This window comes from Diceros bicornis, chromosome 5, assembly GCF_020826845.1.
Source record: "Diceros bicornis minor isolate mBicDic1 chromosome 5, mDicBic1.mat.cur, whole genome shotgun sequence".
NCBI lineage: Eukaryota > Metazoa > Chordata > Mammalia > Perissodactyla > Rhinocerotidae > Diceros > Diceros bicornis.
The window spans coordinates 59835777-59861899 of NC_080744.1; the positions used below are offsets into that span (position 1 = coordinate 59835777).

General features: G+C 39.1%; 2 protein-coding genes across 3 annotated transcripts in view; one reads left to right on the forward strand and one right to left on the reverse strand.

Annotated features, from left to right (window-relative positions):
* The window catches only part of HACD3 (3-hydroxyacyl-CoA dehydratase 3), a 39862-nt gene extending 20243 nt beyond the window's left edge, over positions 1 to 19619 (forward strand). The window contains exons 3-11 of the mRNA XM_058541867.1: positions 367 to 440; positions 1703 to 1867; positions 3297 to 3348; positions 5670 to 5780; positions 11084 to 11211; positions 12689 to 12801; positions 14004 to 14110; positions 14701 to 14832; positions 17892 to 19619. Of these exons, the coding sequence (XP_058397850.1) occupies positions 367 to 440; positions 1703 to 1867; positions 3297 to 3348; positions 5670 to 5780; positions 11084 to 11211; positions 12689 to 12801; positions 14004 to 14110; positions 14701 to 14832; positions 17892 to 17968 (959 nt within the window). The 3' untranslated portion in view covers positions 17969 to 19619. The remainder of the gene's footprint in view (positions 1 to 366; positions 441 to 1702; positions 1868 to 3296; positions 3349 to 5669; positions 5781 to 11083; positions 11212 to 12688; positions 12802 to 14003; positions 14111 to 14700; positions 14833 to 17891) is intronic.
* Positions 19620 to 20033: 414 nt separating this feature from the next.
* The window catches only part of INTS14 (integrator complex subunit 14), a 33151-nt gene continuing 27061 nt past the window's right edge, over positions 20034 to 26123 (reverse strand). For both annotated transcript variants that reach the window (XM_058541866.1, XM_058541865.1), the window contains exons 10-12: positions 25024 to 25142; positions 22939 to 23004; positions 20034 to 20931 (exon numbers count right to left, since the gene is read on the reverse strand). In XM_058541866.1, coding sequence (XP_058397849.1) covers positions 20680 to 20931; positions 22939 to 23004; positions 25024 to 25142 — 437 coding nt within the window. In that variant the 3' untranslated portion in view covers positions 20034 to 20679. The remainder of the gene's footprint in view (positions 20932 to 22938; positions 23005 to 25023; positions 25143 to 26123) is intronic.

Below are 26123 nucleotides of genomic sequence, written 5' to 3' on the forward strand. Positions count from 1 at the left end.
TCCACCTGATTTTTCTGTGCTCGGGATTCAGTGCCAAAGTAAATGTGAAAGTTAAATTTATATCTATGGGATACTTTGGTTTTGCTGTCTGTGTTCTTTTTCCTGCCTGTTATTTGTACTCGGTATCGTCAAGGCCACGCTGGAAGATTAAGTACATACTCTGGAACTGATCATCAGAAGGACATACAGAGATAAACTTTTGTCCAGGGTTTAGCTTGTCTTGCTATTGAGTATCTCTGTTCATAAGCCCCTACTCATTTTCGCAGGACCCATTAATATTTGTATAATTCTGAAAGAACTGCACCAAGCTTCTGGATGGCCTTGCTCTCCTCAAGTTCGCAGTAACCCACTTTTCTTTCTTTATAGCTCAGGGACACGGTGCCAAAGGAGACAATGTCTATGAATTTCATCTGGAGTTCCTAGAACTTGTGAAGCCAGAGGTATGTTCTTTCCTTTCTCATTTCCCCTTCCATTTTAGGAAATAAGTACTAGTAGTTTAGTGAAATGGGAAGCAGGGGTTGTGGGAAAGAAAAAGATAAAAACCAATGAAGAATATAGTTCTTTCATTTGGAGCAGAGCCCAGGTTTTAGCAGCAAAGGAATGGGAAAATTGGGGAACCTGAGGTGAATCTGGGCTCTGCTGTTTATTAGCAGTGTGAACAAGTCTCTTCACTTTGAGTTCCAGTTTCCTCATGTGGTAAGTGAAGGATTGGACTAAGTGATCTCTAGGGATCCTTTCCAGCTCCGATAGTCTCCAGTTTTTACTGATGACAGAGGAATATGGAGCAGTTATATATAGGGTAGGTGAAGCCCATGCAAGAGGGTTACTTTCATGTGACTTTGCCACAGCGGCAATAGAAATCAGAAAAGGCTGAGGCAGCTGATCTTTAGAAAGAATGCTGGAAGTATAATTGAAGTTTCCCTTCTCTCAGAGCTTGAGGAAGCTTCTCTAACAGGAAAGGAGAGAATCCAACAGATGGTGTATCTCAGCTTCTGAAATTACACTCTTATCTCTGGGGGCTTGAGCATGTTGAGCTCTCTCTGCAGCAGGGCTTGGTTGTTTTGGTTGTTTTAATAGTCAGCAGTGTTTTAAGGGATAGAGAACCTGTCATGGGTCTTGCTTTGGAGGCAAAGAGAAAGGCCGTGTGGAGGAATAATGAACTGAAATAGCCTCGAAGAATTTGAGTTTAGTTGGGAATACTCCCTAGGCTGACCCTTGTGAAAAAGGTGTCACTGATCCATTACAGATCCTGGCCTTGGTTAGACCTTTCTAAAACAAGGACTTGCTCTGCCAGGGACCATTGACCATTTGCTTTCAGTCGTCTTCATGGGAGGAGCATTTGGACGGTGACTTGCAAGAGTGATTAGATCTAGTACCTTGCATGATGTAGATCTGGCTGGAGGGTCGTGCTAGTTTCCTCTAGGGTAACCAGGAACGATCTGCCTTTCTTATCCTGATTTCCTCCTGTGTCATTCATTGAGGGAATCAGAGAAAGACTGTGCTGTTCTTACCAGTTCTTCTCCATACCAACCCTTGTTCCAGATGTTCTCTTTGCATTAGGACTTGTAGGAGCAGAGAAGGAAGAAGGATAAGCATCTCATGCCACTTCTCTATATAGCCACACTGGCTTGGTGCAGTTTCAGGGGAAGGAGTAGGGGTTGGGAAGGAGAGGGCATTCTCACATTCTCACTTTCTCTCTTAGCCCGTTTACAAACTGACCCAGAGGCAGGTAAACATTACGGTGCAGAAGAAGGTGAGTCAGTGGTGGGAGAGACTCACCAAGCAGGAGAAGCGCCCACTGTTTCTGGCTCCTGACTTTGATCGCTGGCTGGACGAGTCTGACGCGGAAATGGAGCTCAGAGCCAAGGTCAGTAAGGACCCTAGGATCTAGACAGAAATCATGAGGAGCGCAAGTTATTTGGGCCGCCTCAGATACCTATCAGGGTCTGATGGAATAAGAACAAAGTTACAAAGTCGGTTAAAGACCTGGAGACATGGTTTTATAGAAGTACTAGTCATGTGTTTTGTAGACTGTCCCTCAATTGGGATTTGTTTGATGTTTTTCTCGTGATTAGACCAGGCTGATGGGGTTTGGGGGAAAAGACCACAGAAGTTTCATTCTCATGTCATATCAAGGGTACATACTATCAAACAACTCGTCACTGCTGATATTAATCGTGATCATCTGCCTGAGGTAATATTTGTCAGGTTTCTCCACTGTAGTCTTCCTCCACCTCTTTCCTTATGTGTACTCTTTGGAAGGAAGTCACTATGCATAGCCCATGTTTAAGGAGTGAGGAGCTATACTTTCCATCCTCAGGGTGGAGTATCTACATACTTTAGTTGGAAATCTTCTGAAAGGGAGATTTGTCTGTTTTCTCCCATTTATTTATTCAGTCATTTATTTATATCAGTATGGATTCATGAATATTTTATGGTTTGGGCTATAATCCAATACTATATTATTTATTTTGTTGCTCAAATTGTTCCTGCTTTGGCCATTGGAAGCTCTTTCAGTTGGCTCTTGTGTCCCTTTGATAAAGCTCCATCATTGTGGGGTTTTTTTTGTAGGGGGGAGCATTTCCTTAATTTCTGGCACTATAAGCTGCTCCAGGCTTATCTTGTATATTCCCTGCTCCAGCCCTAGAATCAGCAATTCTTTAAGGAGTTCTGTTCTTTTTACTGGTAGTGGAAACCAAATCTGGGCTCTAGGTATGCTCATTGCTACTGGAGTGTCATTGCTTCTAGGTCCTCTCAGCTGACAGAACCAGGAGCTGTATGTGTGCCTACTAGCCGAGGCATATCCATATACCTATAAATATTTCTATATGTATCCATCTGTATCTGTATTAAGCTAATATGAATTCATACTGTTGGGTTCATGATTTTAGCTTCTGGAAAAATTATACCAAAAACCTAGAAGCCTCAAAAAATAAAAAAGCAATCTATTTTCTGCCTTAAGTTTCTCTTTTGTTTCTATAACTATGACAAATCTTCTGCATGTCTTTTCCAGCTCTAAGATTCCAAGACTGTCCACTTTGTGGTTTGGAAGCCAGCTGATAGGTTTAGTTCAGTGAGCAGTGGATGATCATAGCATTCTGTGATGCTAGTGCTACCCAGTAAGGAGGAGTCAGACTCTTTGGCATCATGAGCTAGGACATGTTCCCCAATAAAGCATGGATGTAATTGGAGGAGATGGCTTTGAGGGAGTCAGATCACTTATCCAGCAAGTGGACTTTTGCAAGCATCTGGGAATTCTAACTTGTGTTTTTGGAAAACTTCTGTCCAAATTCTAGGAAGAAGAACGCCTAAATAAACTCAGGATGGAAAGCCAAGGCTCTCCTGAAAGTAAGTTGCCCCTGCTGCTATGGTAGTTACCAGTTAACTTGTGATAGAGATGAGGGTATAGATGAGTGTGATGTGAAAAGATAGCTGATGTTGTGTAGGTGAGTTGATGAGAAATCCTTAATGTCCACTGCTTAAGCTGTGGACACCCACATCAAAAGCCTTGCTTGTAATGTTTCCCTTCTGTTTGGGGCCTAACATCATCTGAGTACACCAGCGCTGGTAGAGCAGAATGGAAGAACCTTAGTCTCCTGGGCTGGCCTAATGATAGGTGGCAGTGAGTCCTGCACAGACATGTGAGAATACTGTGTAGGCCCAAGGCTACACTCCTTCCAGCCTGGTGTTTTTCTCCCAACAGAGATCTCAAGGGCTGTGCCACCAATGAGTGTGGTTGTCACCTTAAAAAGTCCATTTCTTTTTCTATCTGTCCAACCCCACCTATAAGCAAGAAGCTCTGTAAGTGTAATATCTTCTGGGTGACATAGATTAAATTCAGCAGCTATCTAGTAAATTCATGCTGTGTGGAAAGCATTGTACTAGGCCCTTGAAGTGTGAAGCCGATGAATTCATCATAGCGCCTGTGCTACAAGAGCTTACATTCTAGAGGGAGAACCATGAAAGCTTATAAAACTAATACTGAAAAGCAGAATAAAATAAGAGTTCCTCATTTGTCCTAAATTGAACTTTTTCAAGTTTTAGTGGTCCTTATTTGGCATGCCATTAGTTGGGAAGGGGAAAGTGTTAGAGCAGTGGTTTTCAAACTCTGTTCCATGGTACCCCCGGGGTTCCCAGAGATGCTCTGGAGGGATAGGCCAAGCAAGCAGGTCCACTCCAATCAGAGCAGCTCAGCTTTGGCGTTTTATGTATTGGGGTTCTCAGTTAAGTTCCTTTTGAAAAGGAGATTTCATTGCTTTAAAAAGAGATTTGAATAACTACTAATTTAGAGGAATATTCTTTTAGAAAAGCAAAGAGAAGGAGAGGATTAGTGGAGGTAAAGAATAAAAACAACATAAAAAGGCCACCTTGAAATTTAATTTTTTTATTGTTTTAGAGGGATAAACTACAAAAATATGTAAAAATTCATATATATGGATTTTTAAGATATTAGATAAAGGTTTAACTATCTTTTATCTAAATTCATAGTTTCCTGATGAAAGAAGTTCTTTATGATGGGGAAATGTAATTTTTTGTAGTTTTGTAATTGAAGAAAAACTTTTAAGTAGTTAAATGTTGTTAAAAGTCTGAATTTTTTTGGCCCCTTAGGATAACGTTTCTTTTGATTGACCACACTATTTACCGTGATTATTTGAGCATCAACAAAGTGTGTATGTAGAATATCTGTAGTCTAAGAATAAATATGTGGCAGCAAAATCTGAACTCCCTAGCTCTTCTCTTGAGAATTATCCTTTCCTTTACCCTGCTCCTTGGACTCAGCCATGACTCTGTCTAAGCTCCTTACTCCTTCCTTAACTCTAATTGGCTGTGTCTTCACAAACCTTAGGCTGCAGACAAAATTAATGTCCCTTGTCCTGCCTCTCAGTTTATAATTTTCCTCATTTGGTTATATCCTCATTCTATCCATCTTTCAAAGCCCAGATCAGATATCATCTCATCCATGCAGACTTGCCTGATTTCCACTTCCCCGGCCTAATGTCATTTTCTCACCTTGAATTTTCACAAGATGTTACCTGCCACTCTCCATGTTATATTACGGTTTTTAGATTGTAAACTCTTTGAGGGCAGCATCATGTCTTAACCATCTTTAAATCCCAGTAGTGCCCCTCACAGTACCTTGCACATTGTAGGTGTTCAGTTAATGCTTGGTTGAATGAATATATGGTCTAATATCAGGATTTTTTTTCATTACTGTTTCTATCTCTTTGAGCTAGTTGACCTGCATGACCTTAAAAAATTCCAGAAAAGAAGAAACTGTAGATTATACTAAGATGACAAGAGCAGGAGCTGATTGTAACTTTATTTCCCATCTCTAATGCCTCCTAAACTGGTCAGTCATTCTTTGCCAGGGGCAATTTTTCTTTTTTCTTCTTGGATTTGTTATATCTGTATAATTATCCTTCAAGGCTGTGAAGGGAAAGACCGCTGAAGACATGCCTTGGAGTACAATGTTCCTCGTAATTTTTCCTTATCTGTTCCTCTGTGGGACCAGGAGCCCAGGCTGGTACCGACCTGGGCCAGGTATTTGTGTGGGATCTTGGGGTACCCCAGTAGGAAAAAGGGATGAAATCATCTGGGTTTGCCCCATACACCCCTCTCCTGCTATGACTACTGCTTTTAATAGCTTCCTGCCTTACTTTGCTTTTCAGCTCTTACAAACTTGAAGAAAGGATACCTGTTCATGTATAATCTTGTGCAGTTCTTGGGATTCTCCTGGATATTTGTCAATATGACTGTGCGGTTCTTTATCTTGGGAAAAGGCAAGTACAAAATTTTGAGGCTAATTTTCTTTTTTTGATAGTTTGGCCCACTACTCATCGAAGGTAACACTCTCTGCCTTTGGTATTTATAGTACCCGCCCCCCCCCCACCCCCCATATTTGTGTAGCACTTCATGCCTCTCATTTACTTTCATATCTCTTATTTCCCATGGCCTTGTGAAACAAGCAGATTAGATATTCTGGCCATTTACCAGGTGAGGAAACAGGCTTAAAGAAGGTCAAAGAAATGGTCCATGTCAAAACAGCTCGCCAAGGGCATGTCTTGGGCTAGCGTCCCTTTCCTATTCATTACTCGATAATTCATTTTAACTGGATAGATTGGTGTTATGATACTTCCATGCCAAAGTTGCAAGTCCAAAAGGGATCTCACCTCTTCAGAGCCTAAATAGATTCTCAAATGGACTATTCTAAAACTGAATGAAAAGACTATCACAAAGATATTAATGCTTGCTAAATTAATTTATATGTTTAACAGAATTCTGGCCAAAGTAAATGACAATGGAAAAATTTTGAGAATGTGATCTAAAGTATTCTGAAATTTTATTGTGAACAATAAATAGATAATATAATTTGGGAGAAGAAAGAGTAATGGGAGAAGACTTTCTCTACCTGATGTGAAAGAATGATATAGCATTAATGTAAGAATAGACTAATCAATAGAGTCGATTGTTGGCTTAGAAATAGTTCTTACGCCCTATGTATCCAAGTTATATATATATATGATAAAAAAGGAATCATGAATCAATGGAAAGGGAAATATTATCCAATAATTTTTTATTGGATGGGAAATCTAATAATATTTTCAAGGGAAATTGGTTAGGTTTGGGTGCATGAGGGAGGCAAGGAATCTGTTTGACTCTTCTCCTCACACTATACAAAAATAAATTTCCCCAAAGGATTTAATAGTTGTATATCAAAAAGTTAAATCATAATAGAAGATATAAGTAAATGTTGATAAAAATCTCACATGGAGGGTTAGGACTTTCTAAGCTTAAAAATGTTAGAAGAAATCATAAAGAAAAAGGTCAATATATATGACTACATAAAATACCCAAATTCCTGTATGTTTAAAAACATCCCAGTCAAGACAACATTAAAGATTAAAAGCTTACTGAGGTGAGCAGCATGGAAATGGAAGGTTGGTGGAAAATTGCAACAAATATCAGCAAGAGTTGCTTTTTTTTACGTCTAAAGAACTTTGTACAAGTTGATTTAAAAATGTGAAAACTCCACCCAGTAGATAAATAAACAAAAGTCATTACAGGCAGTTCATAAGAGGAAATAAAGCTAATTCAACATACACCAGGGCCGGCCCGGTGGCATAGTGGTTAAGTTCGCGTGCTCTGCTTTGGCAGCCTGGGGTTTGCAGGTTCGGATCCCAGGTGTGGACCTGTGCACCGCTCATCAAGCCATGCTGTGGCGGCATCCCATATACAAAATAGAGGAAGATGGGCACAGGTGTTAGCTCAGGGCTAATCTTCCTCAGCAAAAAGAGGAAGATTGGCAATGGATGTTAGCTCAGGGCCGATCTTCCTCACCAAAAAAAAATACAGCAAAATGTTGTATGAGATGAAAAATAAAATATTTTTTGTTTATCAATTTTTCAAAGTTATAAAAGATACCTAATTCAAGAGGACATAGGCTAAATTTAATGAACACTCCAATGGCTACTGGGAGGGGACGTACGACTCTTTTGGAAATCATTTGACAAGGTGCATCAAGAACTTTAATTGTTCATATCCTTGAACTTGGTTTGTCACTTCTAGAAATATGTTCTAAAGAGAAAACTGAAACCTCAAGAAAAGCTTTTTCAAAAAGATATACATTATGGCATTGTTTATATTAGTGACAAATTAGAAACTACCTAAATGTCCATCAGTGAGAGATTGCTTTAGAATATTCACTCAGTGGAATGTTGTTAAGCAAATATAAAGTGTCAAAGAGTTTGTAATCACATGGAGAAATACTTACAATAGGCTAAAAAAGTAACATATAAGTTTGTTCTTCCAATTTGATCACACTGATATAAAAAGGAGGAAAAAACTGAGCCAATACATGCAAAAATATTGGAAGGAAATGCACCATTTTTAAATGGTTCGAATAGATAATTAAAATATTTTTCTTTATTTTGTAAAGTAAATATGAGGAAAAATATAAGTATAATGGAAAATATGAATTCTATTTAAACAGAGAGAAAAATCCTTTAGGCTCTTTCAGTCTTCAGTCCTCAATTTTCCCGTGTGTATTTTGTAGAGTTGAATTGTAATTGGCTCTAGAGCCCTTTGAAAGAAGAAGTGCACATTGTTTTCCAGCCTTCCTAACAACTTGGAATTCTGCAGAGCACAGTAGCAGGCTAGTGGAAAACTTCCCAAACGCCTAGTGTCTTATATTCATGTGTGACCAGAGGTCTACAGGTGAGTTATTTAAAGAACAAAGGAAGTCTCAGACACAGTTGTTCTCAGACCTGTAGCTTTCATTAGTATAGATTTATCACAAGTCCCGTGGAATGAATAAGGACATTCAAATACATAAAAAATTTGTTTAATCTAACATAGTTGGATTGATTCCAAGTGTTTCTATGCAACCTGCTGGCTGTTAGGTGATCCAGTCCAAAAGCTGCTAGGTTATCTGGGTCATGTGTTTAAAGTCAGCTGCCTGGATTTGTAATTTCTATTTTGGCTCTGAGCCTCTTCCTTAACCACCTGCGGGAATGGAGCTGCTGGTTTAATTCTTCCCTTATCAGTCCTCAAAGATATAGTAAGGACCTGGGGCCTGGCACCCGAGGTCATAGTTTGCCTTTTGCAGTTTTTTCCTTTTGAATAAAGGATGTTGGTGAATGGCAAATTCTGCACATGTACTTGTTTTTTCATTTAAACGTGTACTTGTTAAACTTGTGCTAAGGAAACAGCAGCAAACTCTTGGGCTTATGTAGAAACTCTTGTTTGAGTTTGTCTAGCTCTCTATTAAGGAATACTTTTTTATTAAATAAATTTTTATTTTTTTCTAATTACAAAAATAAATGTTAATTAGAGAAAAATAAGAAAATAAAGACTTAAATAAAACGAAACAAAAAACTCTCCGGAATTCCATCTATGAGAGCAACAGATACTTGGCACCTTGGTGTATATCTTTCTGAACCCACATAACTTCCTTAGGAACAATTCCTAAAGTGGAATTGTGAGATTAAAGGGCATATTGTTATTAAGGATTTTGATGTATAACTGCCACTATTTAGATCATATTCCATTAATATACAAGTGCCTTTTAGTACTTTCAAAACTTTTTTTCCAAATCATAAAATTAAATGTATGGATTTAAGAAAGTTTGGAAAATGGAGGAAAATCAGGGAGAAGTGTAGGGGGAAGGAAAAGGAGGTGAATACGGCATTGTCTGTCACTATTAATATTTCCATACATCTCCTTTTAGTCTTTTTTTCTCCTGTAGTTAAAAATTGTGATAATACTGTATATACAATTTTGCATCTTGTTTTTAAAACAATAATAAAAGCATTTTAATGTTATTAATATTCTTTATAACTGTCATTTTAGAAATCAGATTTCTATTCCTGATTTGAAACAAGGATGAATTTCCCATAAAATCAGAGGCAGAGCAACAAGATCTAATTTTTGTTTACCATATGCCAAATCTTAAGTCACAACTTTCTATTTCAAAGTATAGGAGGCCCTCATTTTTCAGAAAACTTGTCCAGGAAAAATGCCACTCCAAGTGAATCCCCTTAGGTCCCCTGAAATTCCCCAGATTTCATTGTAAATGGTGGCAAAAAGATTTGATTGGGATTTTGTCTTGAAAAGAGACATTTAAAATTATGAAAATAAATTTTTTATCTTATATATAGCAAAATTTAAATTGTAACTTTGCATTAATTCATCAATGAAAATTAGTCAAATTTTGAACTTACTGGTGGAATTCTTCTGGCAAAATTGTACAATAACATATACCATTCTTCATTTCACATTTGACTTTGTAGCAGGGTTGTAAAGGGGATCATTTTTGCAAAAATAGTAGAGCATTTTTTCAGTTTTTGTAAGGGCCTCTTTTGTTCATCTGATATTTAAACTACACACACCTTTTTTTTTTTTTTTTTTTTTTGGTGAGGAAGATTAGCCCTGTGCTAACATCTGCCAATCCTCCTCTTTTTTGGCTGAGGAAGACTGGCCCTGGGCTAACATCTGTGCCCATCTTTCTCCACTTTATATGGGATACAGCCACAGCATGGCTTGCCAAGCGGTGCATCGGTGTGCGCCCAGGTTCCGAACTGGTGAACCCTGGGCCGCCTGCAGTGGAGCGCGCGCGCTTAACTGCTTGTGCCACTGGGCCGGCCCCTAAACCACACTCTTTTGAGGCTGCTATGGTGTCGTGTTTGTTAGCTACCTCTGCCAGATCCTCAGAGGCGCTAGTACTTGTATTTAATAAGCAGAGAGCCAAGAATCCTAAACTTTCTGCAATGGCAGTGGTGCCCTGGTTGAGAAACACTGTAGAAAGGCATGTAGGAATGCAGGATGTCAAGTGAGGGTCAGTATGAAAAGTAAAGGATATTACGGACCACTCAGAATTGATACCGCATTTGCTGACCTCATGGAAGCAATAACTGTCATTTAAAATGCTTATATGATGTTCTATGAAGTAGATATACTATAGTTTACTCAAACTTTCCATAATCTTAGACGTTTAGACCATTTCTACTTTAATGCACTTAGAATTAATGTTTCAGAGAGCAACTTTGTTCCTAAGCATTTTCTTTTTGGATTTTTTTAGTTAGGATAGATTCTCAGAATAAGAATTATTAGGATTAAATATATAAACACAAGGTTTTTGAAAATTAATTTTATTTAATGCTTTTGCACTTCTGCCTTTATTTATGATTGTATAGTTTTTAAGATTTTACATGGCTAGGTTGCATTCAATATATGTGATAGAGTTTTAGCTTTAAATTAAATGAGGTAATGGATCTGAAAAGAATTATATAGATTTTTCAGTATATAATAACTGAATGAAGTCTAGGTATGCTTTTTTTCTTGCCTTGTAAAATGAGAAGGTCACACAGGATTTATGTGTTAACTTTCTGGTAACCAGTAGAGTTTACTGTTAATGACCCCACAGGCCTGCTTCCCACCAGCTTAGTTGGATAGTAAACTTGAATCTTTCTGGATGTTTGTTATACCTTTCCTAAAATTCCTTTCATGTGAGGAGTTATCTAATTTGAGAAATAATTCTGTTGGGATTTGCCAGTTGATTTACCCTTGATGTGTATTTGTTCCATAGAGTCCTTCTATGACACATTCCACACCGTGGCTGACATGATGTATTTCTGCCAGATGCTGTCAGTTGTGGAAACTATCAATGCAGCAATTGGAGTCACTAAGTCACCAGTGGTGCCTTCTCTTATCCAGGTATTGAATAATCAACCTCAAGGGTGGGGAATGAAAGATTTCAGTGTTTATTTAGTAGATTTGCCACTATTTGCTGAAAAGTCTCAATTAGTAAAAATAGCTTTGCACAGGAATAGCATTGTTTTATCTGAACAAGGAGGAAAACTTCAAGCCTCAGGGATATTTTCCAAAGTAGACTTTTGCTGTTTCAGGTCTATATCATTGTTTATAGCATCTTCATGAAATCATAAAGTTATAAAAAGAGCTTTAAAACTAGGGAAACTTGATTCTTAGGCAGGAGCAGAAAAATCTACTTTTGATCTTCTTAGATAGAGAGGTGCTTGGTCTCCTCCCACCTTGGATAGATGAAGGCAGTATAATACCTAGAAACGCTTCGCTTCAGACTTTCTTCCATATGTGAAGGTGGTTCTTCTGACTCATGTGGGGAATTTTCTCCCCCTGCAATACATCTATGTTGTTTCTTAATATTTGAAAGATTGCTATCAGAAACAGGGTATCAAAGTCTTTCAGCCTCCTTGCCTGTTTCCTAGCTATGCAATTACATACCATTAAATACCACCCACCCAGACTCAGGGTGAACCAGGTGATTGTTGGTTAGTCTCTTCTGGAGTACTATTTTTATAGTTCTACCTTTTTCTGGTATACCACCTCTAATTGTGTTCTGGCATTCTAATTATATCAGTTGCATGGTAAATGGTGTTAATACAGTAGCCTTGTTATTTCTAGTTTTTCTGTCCTTGGAATGAGGCTATTTAGTTTAAAAACTAAAAGGGGATAATGAGTGACCCACTAATATGAAATAATATTTTTGTATATCAAGGACTAGTACAAATAAGCATTAAGGTAGAATTTCTAGGGCAAGATGGAAGGACAGGTTCAGCATCATCACATCGCATGGCTCCAGGGAATGCCATTCATGTAACAGTGTGCGTGAAGCCTCCTGGAGTTGGGCAGGGCCACATGCATCAACATGGATGAGTCTCAGGAAGGTAACATCGAGTAGGAGGCAAGTCACAGAATAATACATACAGCATGATTTCAGAAAGTTTAAAGATAGGCAAAATGAAACAATATACTGTTTAGGAATATATATGTAAGCAGTAAACCTATACAGAAAAGCAGTGGAATGGTTAACACAAGATAGTAGTTACCTATGGGGAGTTCTATTTCTTAACTTGGATTATGCAGACACAAATATTCATTTGGCAGTATCCTTGAAACTGTGTTTGAATGTGTGTGTATTTTTAAAAATATTTATGATGATATATTTACACACACACGTACACACACACGTCTGTTCAAAAAGACTGGTTTGAGCACTTTAACTTGTTCTAGGACTGAAGCAGAGGACTAAACTAGTTGAGCTCAATCTTTTTTTATTTACGTTGAATTTAGTGGGATTAGGTTTCAGATAACATATATATATATATATATTTACTCTCTTTTTAAACTTTTCTCTTATTGGTCCTTTTAATAGCTTCTTGGGAGAAATTTCATTTTGTTTTTCGTCCTTGGCACCATGGAAGAAATGCAAAACAAAGCTGTGGTTTTCTTTGTGTTTTATATGTGGAGCACGATTGAAATTTTCAGGTGGGTAGAAATGCCAGTTGGTGTTGGAAAGCTTCTCCCTTTCTGGAGCAGCTCTCTTCTTGAGGGAGTTGCTGTCTTATCCAGAGTCTCATTTGATTTGGGATTAAGGTTCCATCTGTGGAGAGTTCCAGCTGCATCTTCGTGCTCTCCAAAGGGGAGGCAGAGTTTTTCTAAAGCAGTCATTGGATCATAGTACCAGCCTGGGCGCTGGGGAGCAGAGGGAGAGATCAGAGAAATGAAAGACCCATCCTACCCTTCAGGATCTTGCTTTGTTGTTGGAAAGAGAGGCCTTGCTCACATGGAAAAATTCTTGAAAGGGCTGAAGAACCGTGGGGTTGAAGGAGCAATCCAGGTTGGGTGGAACTAGTGAAGACCAGCCTTCTGGAAAAGATAATAGAAATGAATCTTTTACTACAAGATTACTGAAGTTTGAATCTGCCTCGTACCTGCTTCTTCCATTCTCACTTGTCAATAAAAGAAATGTCTTAAAAAAGAAGATCCAATTAAAGTAGATGTATGCTTCTCTATCAGACAGTCAAGTGGAGCAAGAATTTTGCAAATTGACTCCTCAGCTGTAGGTTGGGTGGTGTTTTGGCGAAGTTAACAGTTGAGAGAGAGAACAGGCAGTAGCGGCCATAGAATGTGTCTTAACCATGGTCTGTATCCCATGGCACCCAGGATACCCTCTAATCTACTTAATACAAAGGTGAAAGAGATTAGAGGTACTTAATACTAACTTTCACTGTTTAGGAAGAAACAAATTTCTTTTTTTATCGTATCTCTTTAAATAGAGTATATCCGATTCTAGATTAGAGGTCTTTATGTACTTTTATTTTGATAACATTCGGTTATCCAGAGATAAACTATCTGTCACAGTGTCTGTCATCTTTACCTACTTGGAACATAGATCAGAACGAGGAATAAAGCCAAAAAGCTTCTGAGCATTCATTCCATATACTGAACTATTCCAAAGAGGGTTCCTTTGAGACCTAAACATAGTCTGCCAGTAAAGAGAGTTCACATCCTTTGAAGATTGGGGAGGAGGATGATGAAAGTTTGTGGGTAGATAACCCAGGATTATAATTCTGTTCTGAAGAGGCCATGTGTGGCTGATTGTGAAGTGATTCTTCTTGAATGGTGTTTTAGGGTTGCGTTCAGAACCTGAAATGGCTTTTAACATCCAAATTCGTTATTTTCAATAGGTACCCCTTCTACATGCTTTCCTGCATTGACATGGATTGGAAGGTGCTCACATGGCTTCGTTACACTGTGTGGATTCCCGTATATCCTTTGGGATGTTTGGCAGAAGGTACGTTCAGGAACTTTAGGTTTTGTAGCTTAGCTCCAAGGGATAGCAAAGCCGATAGCCCAGACCTTTCTTCCTCCCTCTGCCAGCCTTAGTCTGATATATGGGTATTAGACTTTTCAAGAATTTTTTTCTAGTGACTTCCTTCTGTAATATTCCTGATACCCAGAGTATTTCAGGGAAGTAGCTTGTTTTGTAAGGTTTGGAAGCCTGGTGGTCATGTATTGCATACTTCCTATTTATATGGTATTTTTAATTTTCCAAAGCAAGTTCATACTGATGACTTCGTTTTATTCTGACAAACACCTAGTAAGAGAGTCAGGTGGGATTTTTCTCTCCAATTTATAGACTAGGAAACTGTAGCCCAATGCTATCAAGTGACTGTTCCTCATTCATCTTTCTGTTGTCAGCTTGGAGGCTTGTCTCTTATGAAAGCTAGAGGGAAAAAAAGATGAAGAGTCGTGAGCCCTCTGTACAAAAGGGAGGAAGCATTTTCAATAAACCCAGAACTGAAACTTTGAGGTTAGAAGGTTCTGTCACTAGATGTGACTGTATTTCATTTGCTTCTGACAAGTTCTTGTTTCTGCTTTCAGCCGTCTCAGTGATCCAGTCCATTCCAGTATTCAATGAAACAGGAAGATTCAGTTTCACGTTGCCATATCCAGTGAAAATCAAAGTTAGATTTTCCTTTTTTCTTCAGATTTATCTTATAATGTTATTTTTAGGTAAGTATTCTCTCTGTAATAGACTTTTTCCTGTCACTTCTTAGAGGGTAGAGTTAAATTATTCAAAGTTTTACAAGTCCTTGTTAGGATTCTTATTTCCAAAAATGTAGTATAGAATTAGAGAAGGATTACTTTGCAAAACAGACCCACCGGGAGAATATTCTGTGTATGGAAGTATTTCTTCCCAAATCTCCAGGGGTTATCTTCTTGAGGTGCTCTTGGTTATTAAAGTCACCATAAGATATTTCATGTTTAAGACAATATAAGAAGCTCTTTTAAAATAGAATAAGAAGCTCATTTTACTTTTACTAATTTCAGTAGCACATTCCTTATCCAGAGGTAGTAATACAACTGGCATCAAGAAAGGAAGAAGGGGGGCCGGCCCCGTGGCTTAGTGGTTAAGTGCGCGCACTCGGCTACTGGCAGCCCGGGTTCGGATCCCGGGCGTGCACCGACGCACCACTTCTCCGACCATGCTGAGGCCGCGTCCCACATACAGCAACTAGCAGGATGTGCAACTATGACATACAACTATCTACTGGGGCTTTGGGGAAAAAAAAAAAGGAGGAGGATTGGCAATAGATATTAGCTCAGAGCCGGTCTTCCTCAGCAAAAAGAGGAGGATTAGCACGAATGTTAGCTTAGGGCTGATCTTCCTCACAAAAAAAAAGAAAAGTAAAGAAAGAAAGGAAGAAGGCAGTCAAGGCCCCTGAGCAGCCAAGAAATGTCATAAAGCTTCTACCTAACAATAGGAGAGCTCCCTGCTCCTCATGTAAACCCTGCTTGCTTGCTTATTAATTTACTTTTATATAAAATCACAAATTCTTGCTTTAATTCATAAAAATTAAGAACTAAAAGAAAACAAAAGGAAGTAAACCTAAATTATTGCAATTATGAGAGATTTAAAAGCCTTCCTAACTATAAGTACTGTTTAGATGAAATTCTAACACATTTTAATATAATTTATGTACTTCTCCCTGCTTTAGTTCGCAAAAGGTCTTGATGTGGCCCTAAATAAGTAGAGCTGTCTGGTCTCCTAGTAACAGAAGGATGTGTCAGCAGATAGTATATTAGTTAGCTATTGCTGTGTAACAAATTACCCCCAAACTTAGCAGCTGAAGACAACAAACGTTTCTGAAGGTCAGGAAGCAGCCTAGCGGGGTGGCCCTGGCTCAGGGTCCCTCATGAGGTTTCAGTCAAGCTGAGGCTCCAGTTTCTGCAGACTTGTCTGCGGCTGAAGAATCCGCTCCAGGCTTACTCACATAGCTGTGCACAGGAGGTTTCAGTTTCTTGCCACAGTACTCCTCCATATGGCTGCCCATGCCATGGCTTCCCCCAGAGCAAGTGATCTGAGAGACAGCCAGAAGCCACACTGCCTTTTTAAAAATTTATCTATTTATTTTTTATTGAAATATATTTGACATATAATATTGTGTAAATTTGTGTAAATTTATACAACTTGTTGACTTGATACATTTATGTATTGTAATATGATTGCCATTGTAGTGATAATTAGCACCTCTGTCACGTCCACATTGCCTTTTATAATCTAATCTCAGAAGTGACATACCATCGCTTTTGCCATATTCTGTTGGTTTCACAGACCAACCTGGTACAGGAGGGGACTCCACACGGGTATGAAATACTAGGAGGTAGGGATCATTGGGGACCATCCTGGAGGCTGGCTACCCCAAACAGTGAGAGGAAGACCACAAAAAGTAAACTCAAGAAGCCAGAAAGCCTAGTGGTCTTGGTCACCTAGTACTAGGGGAGAAGAGACTTACACCCTTTAGGATCCTCTCCAGGTATCAGCACATGGCAGAAGCACAGTTAAACAATATACATTATGGGTGTAGGTCTTTTACCAAAGGTTAAATGTTATTCCATTTTTTCTTTTCTGTTTCAGAAAGGATATAACCCATTTCAGAAAGATTTCTAGCCAAAAATATTAAAATGTTTGGCCCTTGAAGGGAGTAAGCTTCTGTTTAGGAAATGCTCTCATCAAAAGAGCTCTTTACCTCTATTACTGTGTAAATCTAGTATTACTGCAACTGGGCTCCATGAGGTGGGCATACTAAAAGAGGAATAAGCATTGGAAAAACTGCTAAAATATTTCACTAAAAAAGTTAGAAGGGTAGAAGTATCTTAATATGCACTAACCCTAGTGGCTTTGTGTTATGTTTTCGCACACTCTAATTTACAAGGTTTTATACTCATATTTAGTTTGCCTACAATGAACATGTAATTGTTATTTTCAGAATGAAATAAATCCTAAATTTTCATAATTTAGAAGCAGTATGAGTTACATTTATATATAAATCAAAGTGCTTTTCTAAACATACATCCTCTCACAGTAAGTGTGTAAAATAAGGGTTTTTAACCCTCTTGTACAATGAGGAAACTGAGGTGAGGCTGAGCCACAGAACTAGTCAGTGGTCAAGTAGGATTGAAATTTTTTCACTCTGAAATTCTGTGTTTTCTAATTCACCGAATCGTGCTTCCTAAAGTGTCTCATACTTTTAGACCATTGCATAATACATGTTATTGCATAGCCTTAAATTAAAAATTGAGTTGTTTCTATACTTAGGTTTATGTATTTCATTTTATGTAAACCTTACCTTAGAAAGAAAGAAAGGAAAAAAAGAACATGGAACTCTAATCAATTTAGGGGTAAAATGTACTGATGTCTGGAACTTACATGGAAATATATAAAAAATGAGATGGGAATGGGTATGTGATAAAGTAAATGTAATAAAGAGTTCAAGTTTAAATCTAGGTGGTGTTCACTGTGCAACGATTTAATCTTTTTTGTATGTTTGAAAATTTTCATAATAAAATATGGGAGAAAATTAAATTGTAAACCCACTGGGAAAAAATTGAGTTGTCTCTACTGCATTGTTAGTAATTTGTTCTAAGTTGTACTTCCTGAGCAGGTGCAATAAGCACGGTGCTTTGGGATATGAAAAACAGACAACTAGAGACTGTCCCTGCCCCAAGAGCTTCTGGTTGTAAACAAAGACAAAGATTCTCATTTCTAATTGGCCTCTTTTCTTTTTCAGGGTTATACATAAATTTCCGTCACCTTTATAAACAGCGCAGGCGGCGCTATGGACAAAAAAAGAAAAAGACTCACTAAAAAGAGAGATTTAGATGACTTCTTGCCAGTTTGAGCCTAATCTATAATTCTTACAGTTTTACCTTCTTGTACTGATGTAAAAGTTTTTTTAAAAAGTTAAACGATTACATTCTCAGCGAGGCTATCTTCTCGTTTCCCCAGTAGCATTCCTGAATTTACCGTATTATCTTAGTGTAGTACTTGCATGACATGGATTCCTGATATCTGATGACAGGTTCGTTCTTGTATATTCTGTTAGTGACAACAAAAGACTCAGCCCTACTCCCACCCACAGTGTCTAGTCAGTCTGTTGCACACAGGCCAGAGATAATTCTTCAGTGCCCTGACCCTCCCAGGTACCGGCCATTCTTATAGCTGGGATTTGTTCTTTTCAGCTATTGCTTGTGAAAAAAAAGCAAGACTATATTGCTTTATAGGAGGCTGTGAAAGTGACTCACACAGGACCTAATATATTTGGTACCCAAGGGGTTACTTAAGTGGGGTGGCATTGATTTTTTTGAAATCATTGATAAAACATTTCTGAGTCCGAGTGGGGCTAGAGAACATGTATTTCCTCTGAATCTTTTGGCCTAACAACATCTGTTACTGCAGTGCTTCCCTGTGTGGGCCCTGGAGAGGCACAGAAGGATTGGAGAGAAACCAGTCAGAACCTTGGAAGACCATGATCACTTACTTCATTCCTAGCTAAAACAGAACTATTTTCAACACGAAAGAAAGATGAAACATTAGTTAGAAAACAATGAGATTCTAAGAGTTCTGACCCAAATGGCTACAGGGGTCAGAAAGGTCAAACTGGCAGTAAGACAGCTGCTGGCAGTGCAGCCACTGGCAAACTGGAAACATTACAGTAGGTCAGACTAAACACACCTACAGCTGTCTTAGGCTGTGCACAAACTCAACCTTCCTTCCCCTGCACTGGCTGAGTCCATTTACTTGGGTACCTGTCAGATTGAGTGGTGGAATTGTCTGTTTTTGAATATACCTCCAAAACACCTGCTTTTATTCTGCTGTTTCACCTGTCTGCAGTAGGACAGTGAAAACAGAGTGAGAACTCTGGCTGGAGGAGCACCAGCTGGTCCTTTAACAAAGATTCCTGGCAGGAAACCCACCAACAGAGGAACTGAAAAAAATCTAGACAATATGAAGTTTGGCCATGGTCAAAAACATAAGTTTCTTCTAATACATTCCAAGTGAACCAAGTAAAATAAGTGCTAGAAGTAATGCTTGTATAAACGAATTTAAGACATGATAGCTCTTTCTCTTCTGCCATTCCCATTGTTCCTGGGGGAAAGGGGACTCAATGAGTTTGCTGTTTCTCTGAGCCCAAGATGGAAACCTGGTTTGACCTAAAAACATCTGATTAGCATAGGCTGGCCGATTTTTTACAAGTTCATTGCACTGAAAGATATTTTGCATGTCTGCAACTTCTGTCAACACTTGTTTGTATTAACTTATGTTCTTTCAACTGACTTTCTGTGTGTAATTGGGCAGATCAGCTTTGCAGTAGATTATGCTGCATCTTCATGGCAGAATCTTGTATTCTTAGTGATTGTTATAAATCCTTTTATTGCTGTCTGAGAAAGCAAAAGATTGTGTATTTCTATTAAACATTTACAGTCAAAATCCTAATAACTTGTGTTTAAAGATCATTTAGTCTAATGGTTTTCAAATTATTAGTGATAAAGTCCACTGTTCAGATAAATATTGTATAGCAGTTCAGCATGTTAAACCAAAAATGGTTGCTTGGGTTGAAGCCTGAGGGAGTAATACCTTAGGTGGTCCACAGAGCAATTTGAAAAGCATTGATGATGTAAATAAAGCCTGGAGAAGTTACATGACTTGCCCAAGGTCATGAAGGTAGCTGATGAATTGGAATTATAATTGTCGATAATTATCTGTCAGAATCTACCTGGATGGAATCTGGCTTAGGCAATGAGGCCTAACCAGTGTCAGAAACAAGGAAGTCAATATGGAGCCCCAAGAACCCTCATGATTTAAGAATTTGTGCCACTTAGGAAGTTGAAATTATATTCAAGTGATATGACAGACCAAAAGACAAAGACCCAGTAGTTTCCCTGTGAAACTATTTTATAGAAAATCAAATATTTTATTTTCATTAAAAAAGAACCTTGAAGAAATGGGAATCATTTTATACATTTATGGTTGCTGTTTAAAAGTCTGTCTCAAGACATACCAAAGCACCTAAGAGTTACCACCAAGTTTTTGCTCAAGTTCTAAACCTTGGTGGCGTTGGGCTTGTACGTAGCAAGTCCCAGACATTCTGGGTTGCTCGTTTCAAGGACAGAAGCTTGAAAATGTCCTTATGGTTGAGAGAGGAGAGAAGAGAAGATGCCTTCAGAAAGCCAGAGAACCCTTGCTGGTTAGGTTTCCTGAGGAAGGTGGAGAAAGCTTTGTGCTCATTAGTCCTTCAAGCTTCTCAGGAGATGTGTCCATCGTGGGAGCAACAGTTGTCTTTTGGGCTTAAAGACTCTGAGCCTCAGAAAGCTATGGTCAAAGCCCAAGCAGCCCAACACCCTTCAGAACCCTTCTCAGACGGTAGCGGAGTCATTCCGACCAGCAAGTGGTGCTTGTGAGGCAGCCTCAGGGAGGTCTTTGGGTGGCTGTTGCAGAGGTGATCAGACTAGAAAGGTTTTTATCCCAAATCATTTTCACTTGAAATGAAAAAAGAAGGCAGGCTCCCAAAGTCAGCTTCACATTCTTTCAGTGCTGCTCCCAGAGAAGTCTGTCTGCAAAGGTGTGATGTTGTGGTCATACCCAGCATACTCGGAGGTGCCAGTACTGGCCAGCTTGAGCTGCTGGGCAGCATGGGTCAGCTGGAATGCAGCATCAGGGTGGGCTGTGTCAGGCAGCAGTGTGCATTCCCTTTCCAGCATATCAGCCACCCCTTTGAGCAGGTCCAGGAAACCAAAGGCCAGGGCAGCCTTTCGTAAACGGTTCAGCTCCTGAAACAAGAGAAACACCAATGTTCCTGAAATGCATTTTCCTCATCACATACTTTCAAAATGCTCAGCTTAGAATAAGTTCTCCTTGATCCTCGAACTTAAGTGAGCATTTTTATATGAGAACAAATGCTTGTACAGAGATGCCAATAACAAAGGAGTGTGATGACATGACTGGGAAGCAGTTCCTCTGCAGGATCAGACAGCCAGGTAAGGAAAACAGCTGTCTGAAACAGGTTGTCATCACCACAGTCAATAAGCACTTAAGCCAAACATGGTGAGACACTTTGCATACGTCATTTCGTTTACTCATAACTCTAAGGAGGATTACTTTTCCTGTTACTCAGGTTTGGAAAAGGCTTGCCCCAAACCTCAGACGGCTCTTAACCCTCTGGTGCCTCTCTGGCTGGGCCGCAGACTGAATGACAATGAACATGTTTTGAGGAGGCTCTGAAGGAGTCAGGAAGTCTGATGTGAAGACTGTCACAAAAAGAAAAGTTGAGTAGTGGGTGGAGGCAGAGAAATATGAAGTGCCCCATCAATCACATAGCAGTGTGATCTGGGCAAGCTGTGTAGCCTCTCTCGGTCTCAGTGGCCTCATTTACAAAACGAGAAGGCTAACCTCTTCCTTGCCCGCTGCAGTCATCTGGTAGAGGCTCTCTCCAGCTCTGAGAGGCAGGATTTTATAAAACCAGAAAAGAAATGGACTTTCTGACCACCTCTCTACTGTCATCTGTTAACAAGGGAAAAGTTCAGAAGAAGGCCAAAATACAAGTGTGCCATCTTGAATAGACAGCTGACAGTTGTGTGTAGAAAGCTCTGCAGGGAGATATGGGCTACAGCCAAAAGAGTGGTCATCAAGGGCCTGTGTGAATTACGGGCTTCAGTTGGGGGGGGTATGGTGGGCTGAGCAACTCTTGCTGGCTGAACTCTGATTAAAGTTGCTCTTTCTTGATTTCACCAGCTCACTACAAAATTAGGTTTGAAGACAACAGTGACATAAAGGTAATGAGATAACACTCAGACAAAGTAACATGTATATTCTCCGGAAGAGATGCTAGCCTGGGGCTGCTTGTGTGTACCATATTTTAAGATTAGCAAACTAGGACACAATCGACAACACAGCATACCTCACACTGCCACTTAATTTAATTTCAGTCAAACACCAGAAGGACAGGGGAGAAACAAGGAGTGAGTTTAAATGCCTCTCCCCACCCCTTGTAACTTTATTCTCTCCATCAATGGTTCTGGATTAGCTGGAGGGCCATCCTTTTGCAATTCATAAATGTGCAATTTTAGAAGTCATTCCTGGAAGCAGCTTCTCTGGTACAGTAAGAATCACCATCTTGACTTCCCAGGCAATCACCATCCCAGGAAGTCACTTACACTGGTAGCTTGGGGTTAGACTGGATACCATTATGGGAGTGGTGAGGAGGGTTGAGGGCTATGACCCACACTCCTGTCAGCAACTTCCTTCAGCCATCACAGCAGCACCACCAAAGAGAAGCCTTTCTGCACAGAACCAGGCCGTTTAAACACTTCCAATTCTTGGATTTTAGCGCAGCAATGGACCTATCACTTCTACAGAACCGACTTTACGGATAAAAAACGGAGGCACAAGCCATACATTTCTTTTTCTATTTTTTGAAGAAGACTGGCCCTGTGCTAATATCTGTTGTCAATCTTCCTCTTTTTCTTTTTTCTCCCCAAAGCCCCAGTACATAGTTGTGTATCATAGTTGTAGAGTTGTGGCTCTTCTATGTGGCACACTGCCTCAGCATGGCTTGATGAGCTGTGAGTAGGTCCAGGCCCAGGATCCAAACTGGCGAACCCTGGGCCGCCAAAGCGGAATGCACGAACTTAACCGCTATGCCACTGGGCTGGCCCCCTAAGCCATACGTTTCTAATTCCTGTCCACGTTCACTCTGCTACCCCACACTCTAACTATTGTGAACCATTTATTTTTGGCACACATCCCAGGGTCCTCCGCTATAATTCTGATAGTCTCACCTTATAAAACGTCTGGGTTTTTTCAGGTAGTTTCCTTGCATTTCTTAAAATCTTCTGTACATCTGTCTATCGAGGGTAAAAAGAATTCAACATTAGAATTCTGTGGTAAAAGGGGAAAGAATACAAAAGGATGGCTTTAAATGTTTAGAGAAATGAAAATGAGAATAGAGTTAGTGTCAAGATGAGGATCCCTTCTGAGTTACTGTCACTGTTCTGTTCAACATTAGTAAAGCACTTCCCTCCTTCAAAATGCTTGATGAATAAATTCCTTGGTGACAGAAATGAACTTGTCTCATAGAAACATACCCAGTAAACCCATACATCTATGGCCAGCTGCTTTTTGACAAGGGTGCCAAGACCATTCAATGGGGGAAAGAATAGTTTCTTCAACAAATGGTGCTAGGACAACTGGATAGTTACATGCAAAAGAATGGAGTTGGACCCTTACCTCACACCATATACAAAAAATTAACTCAAAATGGGTCAGAGACCTAAATGTAAGAGCTAAAACTATAAAACTCTTAGAAGAAAAGAGGGGTAAATATTCATGACCTTGGATCTGGCAATGATTTCTTAGTAATGACAACAACAGCACAGCAACAAAAGAAAAAATAAATTTGATGAATGTTCATAGCAGCATTTGCAACAGCCAAAAGGTGGAAAAAATCCAAATGTCCATCAACTGAATGAATGGATAAACAAAATGTGGCGTATTTATACAATGGAATATTATTCGGCCATCAAAAGGAATGAAATATTGATACATGCTCAACATGAATGAACGTAGAAAACATCATGCTAAATGAAGGAAGGCAAACACAAAAGGCCACGTATGATGCCATTTATATGAAATATTCACAATAGGCAAATCCATAGAGACAGAAAACAGATTAGTGGTTGCCAAGGGTTGGGGGAAGATGTAAACGTAGAGTGACTTGCCTAAGGTACAGGGTTTCTTTTTGGAGTGATGAAATGTTCTAAAACGAGATAGTGGTGATGGTCATATAACATTGTGATTGTACTAAATGCCACTGAATTGTATACTTTAAAATGGTTGAAATGGTAAATTTTATGTTATGTATATTTCACCACAATAAAAAAATATACCAAGATCAAAACAAAATTTAAAAAATAATTTTAGGAAAATTCAGTTATTCTTCTGACAGGGTAGTGCTGGGGTCAGGGATGGCAAGAAAGAGGGAGAACCTGATTTTCCAACAAAGAGAAGAGGCCCCTGCCCCCTTAGCCATGGCAGGATGTGTACAGTCTCTGTGAAAGGGAGGCTAGAAGAGACTATGCCATCAACTGAAGCTACTTCTGTTGTCAGGTGCCTGATTGCCTCTTCTCACTTACATTGGACTCATTGGAGGAACAGAGAAAATAAAGTGGTGCTCAAATGAGAAAAAAGGCTCAAAAAGTGATCTTTAAAAATAGGTATAAATGACTTTATGTCGATGGAAGGAGAAATGTCACTGACTGCCTTGTCTAAAAGCAGCATACCTTGATAACAGCATAATCTTAGCTTCCCATGGAAGTGTTTTTGTGGAATTACAGTGTAATGCTATGGCTTGGTTTCTACTGTGGGAATGGAAGAAATAATCACATGAAGATTTTTACCTCTTTCTCAAAATTGTTGTTAAAGATAACAGCCATTATGTTATTCAATGCCTCACCATGTTAAAAATTTTACATTAAAATTCAATGCCAGGAAAATGTGTCTCTCTAAAACTGATATGCTTCCTTTTATCAGCCAAGAAACACCATATAACCCTACATGTTTCTTTTTTGACCTTGGTAGCAGGAAGCTCAGAGCCAAATACAATTATCATTTTGCCTTGGGTTCCTGGCACAATTGTCTCCCCTCTTCCTCTGGGTTTTGTATTGCTCTAAATTTTGTGAAAAATGATTTTGCTATATAGCTGTTTTGAGCTGCCACCTCAAATCCTTTTTGGAAATAATGACAAACATTAGAAGTAAATGAATTACTAAGTATCAGAGGAAGGGAAAATCAAATCAAATGTCTGCCTGCCTGCCAGAATCTCTCCTCCTGTCCCCAGTGGAGAGCATCATAAATGGTAATGTTACCTGCAGGCCACTGGGTTTGATCCAGACAGTCACATTCTGGGCATAACTGCGTTTGTTTTTGGGCTGCAGGGGGAATGGGCTCTTATTGTCATCCTCACCATAAGGGTTTTCTTTAGCATCTTAAAAGAAAAAGACATTCTTGAAATGACATCTGGCAAAACACAATCAATTACATTTCCAATTAGGCTAGAAGCACTCTGAATTATTCAATCTTCTACATCCTGTTACCTCCTTAAGAAAATCCATTAACTTCACTCAGGTTAGGCAACCTGTTCTCAATAGAGAGCCTCTGAAGTAGGAGACCAATCAACTGAGGCCCATGTAAGTGAAAAACAGCTTAATGTTTTTAGAGAAACAAGCTTCATTTATCCGCTTTATAAATTAAGGTCAGAGAGAATAAAACTAATACAACAATACTAAAGTACATATTTAAAAAATATATATAAACACATACCGCAATTCTATACAGTCTAGCCCAGCACTCTCCAACAGCACTCTCTGCGATGATGGAATGGCAGCCACTAGACCATGTGGCCACTGAACACTTGACGTGTGGCTAGTGTGACTGAGGAACTGAATTTTAAATTTTATTTATTTTAATTAAATTTAAATAGCCTCATGTGGCTAGCGGCCACTGGATTAGACAGCATAGGTCTAAGCACTGGGAAAATTAAAAATGAAAAATATATATTGCTAAATTAAGGAAAAGGGCAAGGGAAGAAATACTTTTTTGGTGAAACATACCCCATTTATGGCTTATTAGTTTATTGCTTCCAAAGATTTAAAGCCATGTTGGTTTTATAGCCACATGGATAAACAAGGGTGTCTGTTTTTCTACCTGCTCCCTGAGCCAATGAAACTCTGCCACAAACTTACAAAGCACACTTACATCTACTGGCTCATTTTATCCTTATTATTACCACCCTCTGGGGTCGAAAGAGCAGGAATCATTTTCCCAACAACTTCAGGGAGCTTAAATCCCTTGCTCAACTATTCATGTTGAAAACTCAAATCAGCTCAGTTTCTAACTGAGCCAGAAACTCTCTAATTCTGATTTGGTCATTAATTTAAATGCCTCATACTGGCCCCACACTACCTCC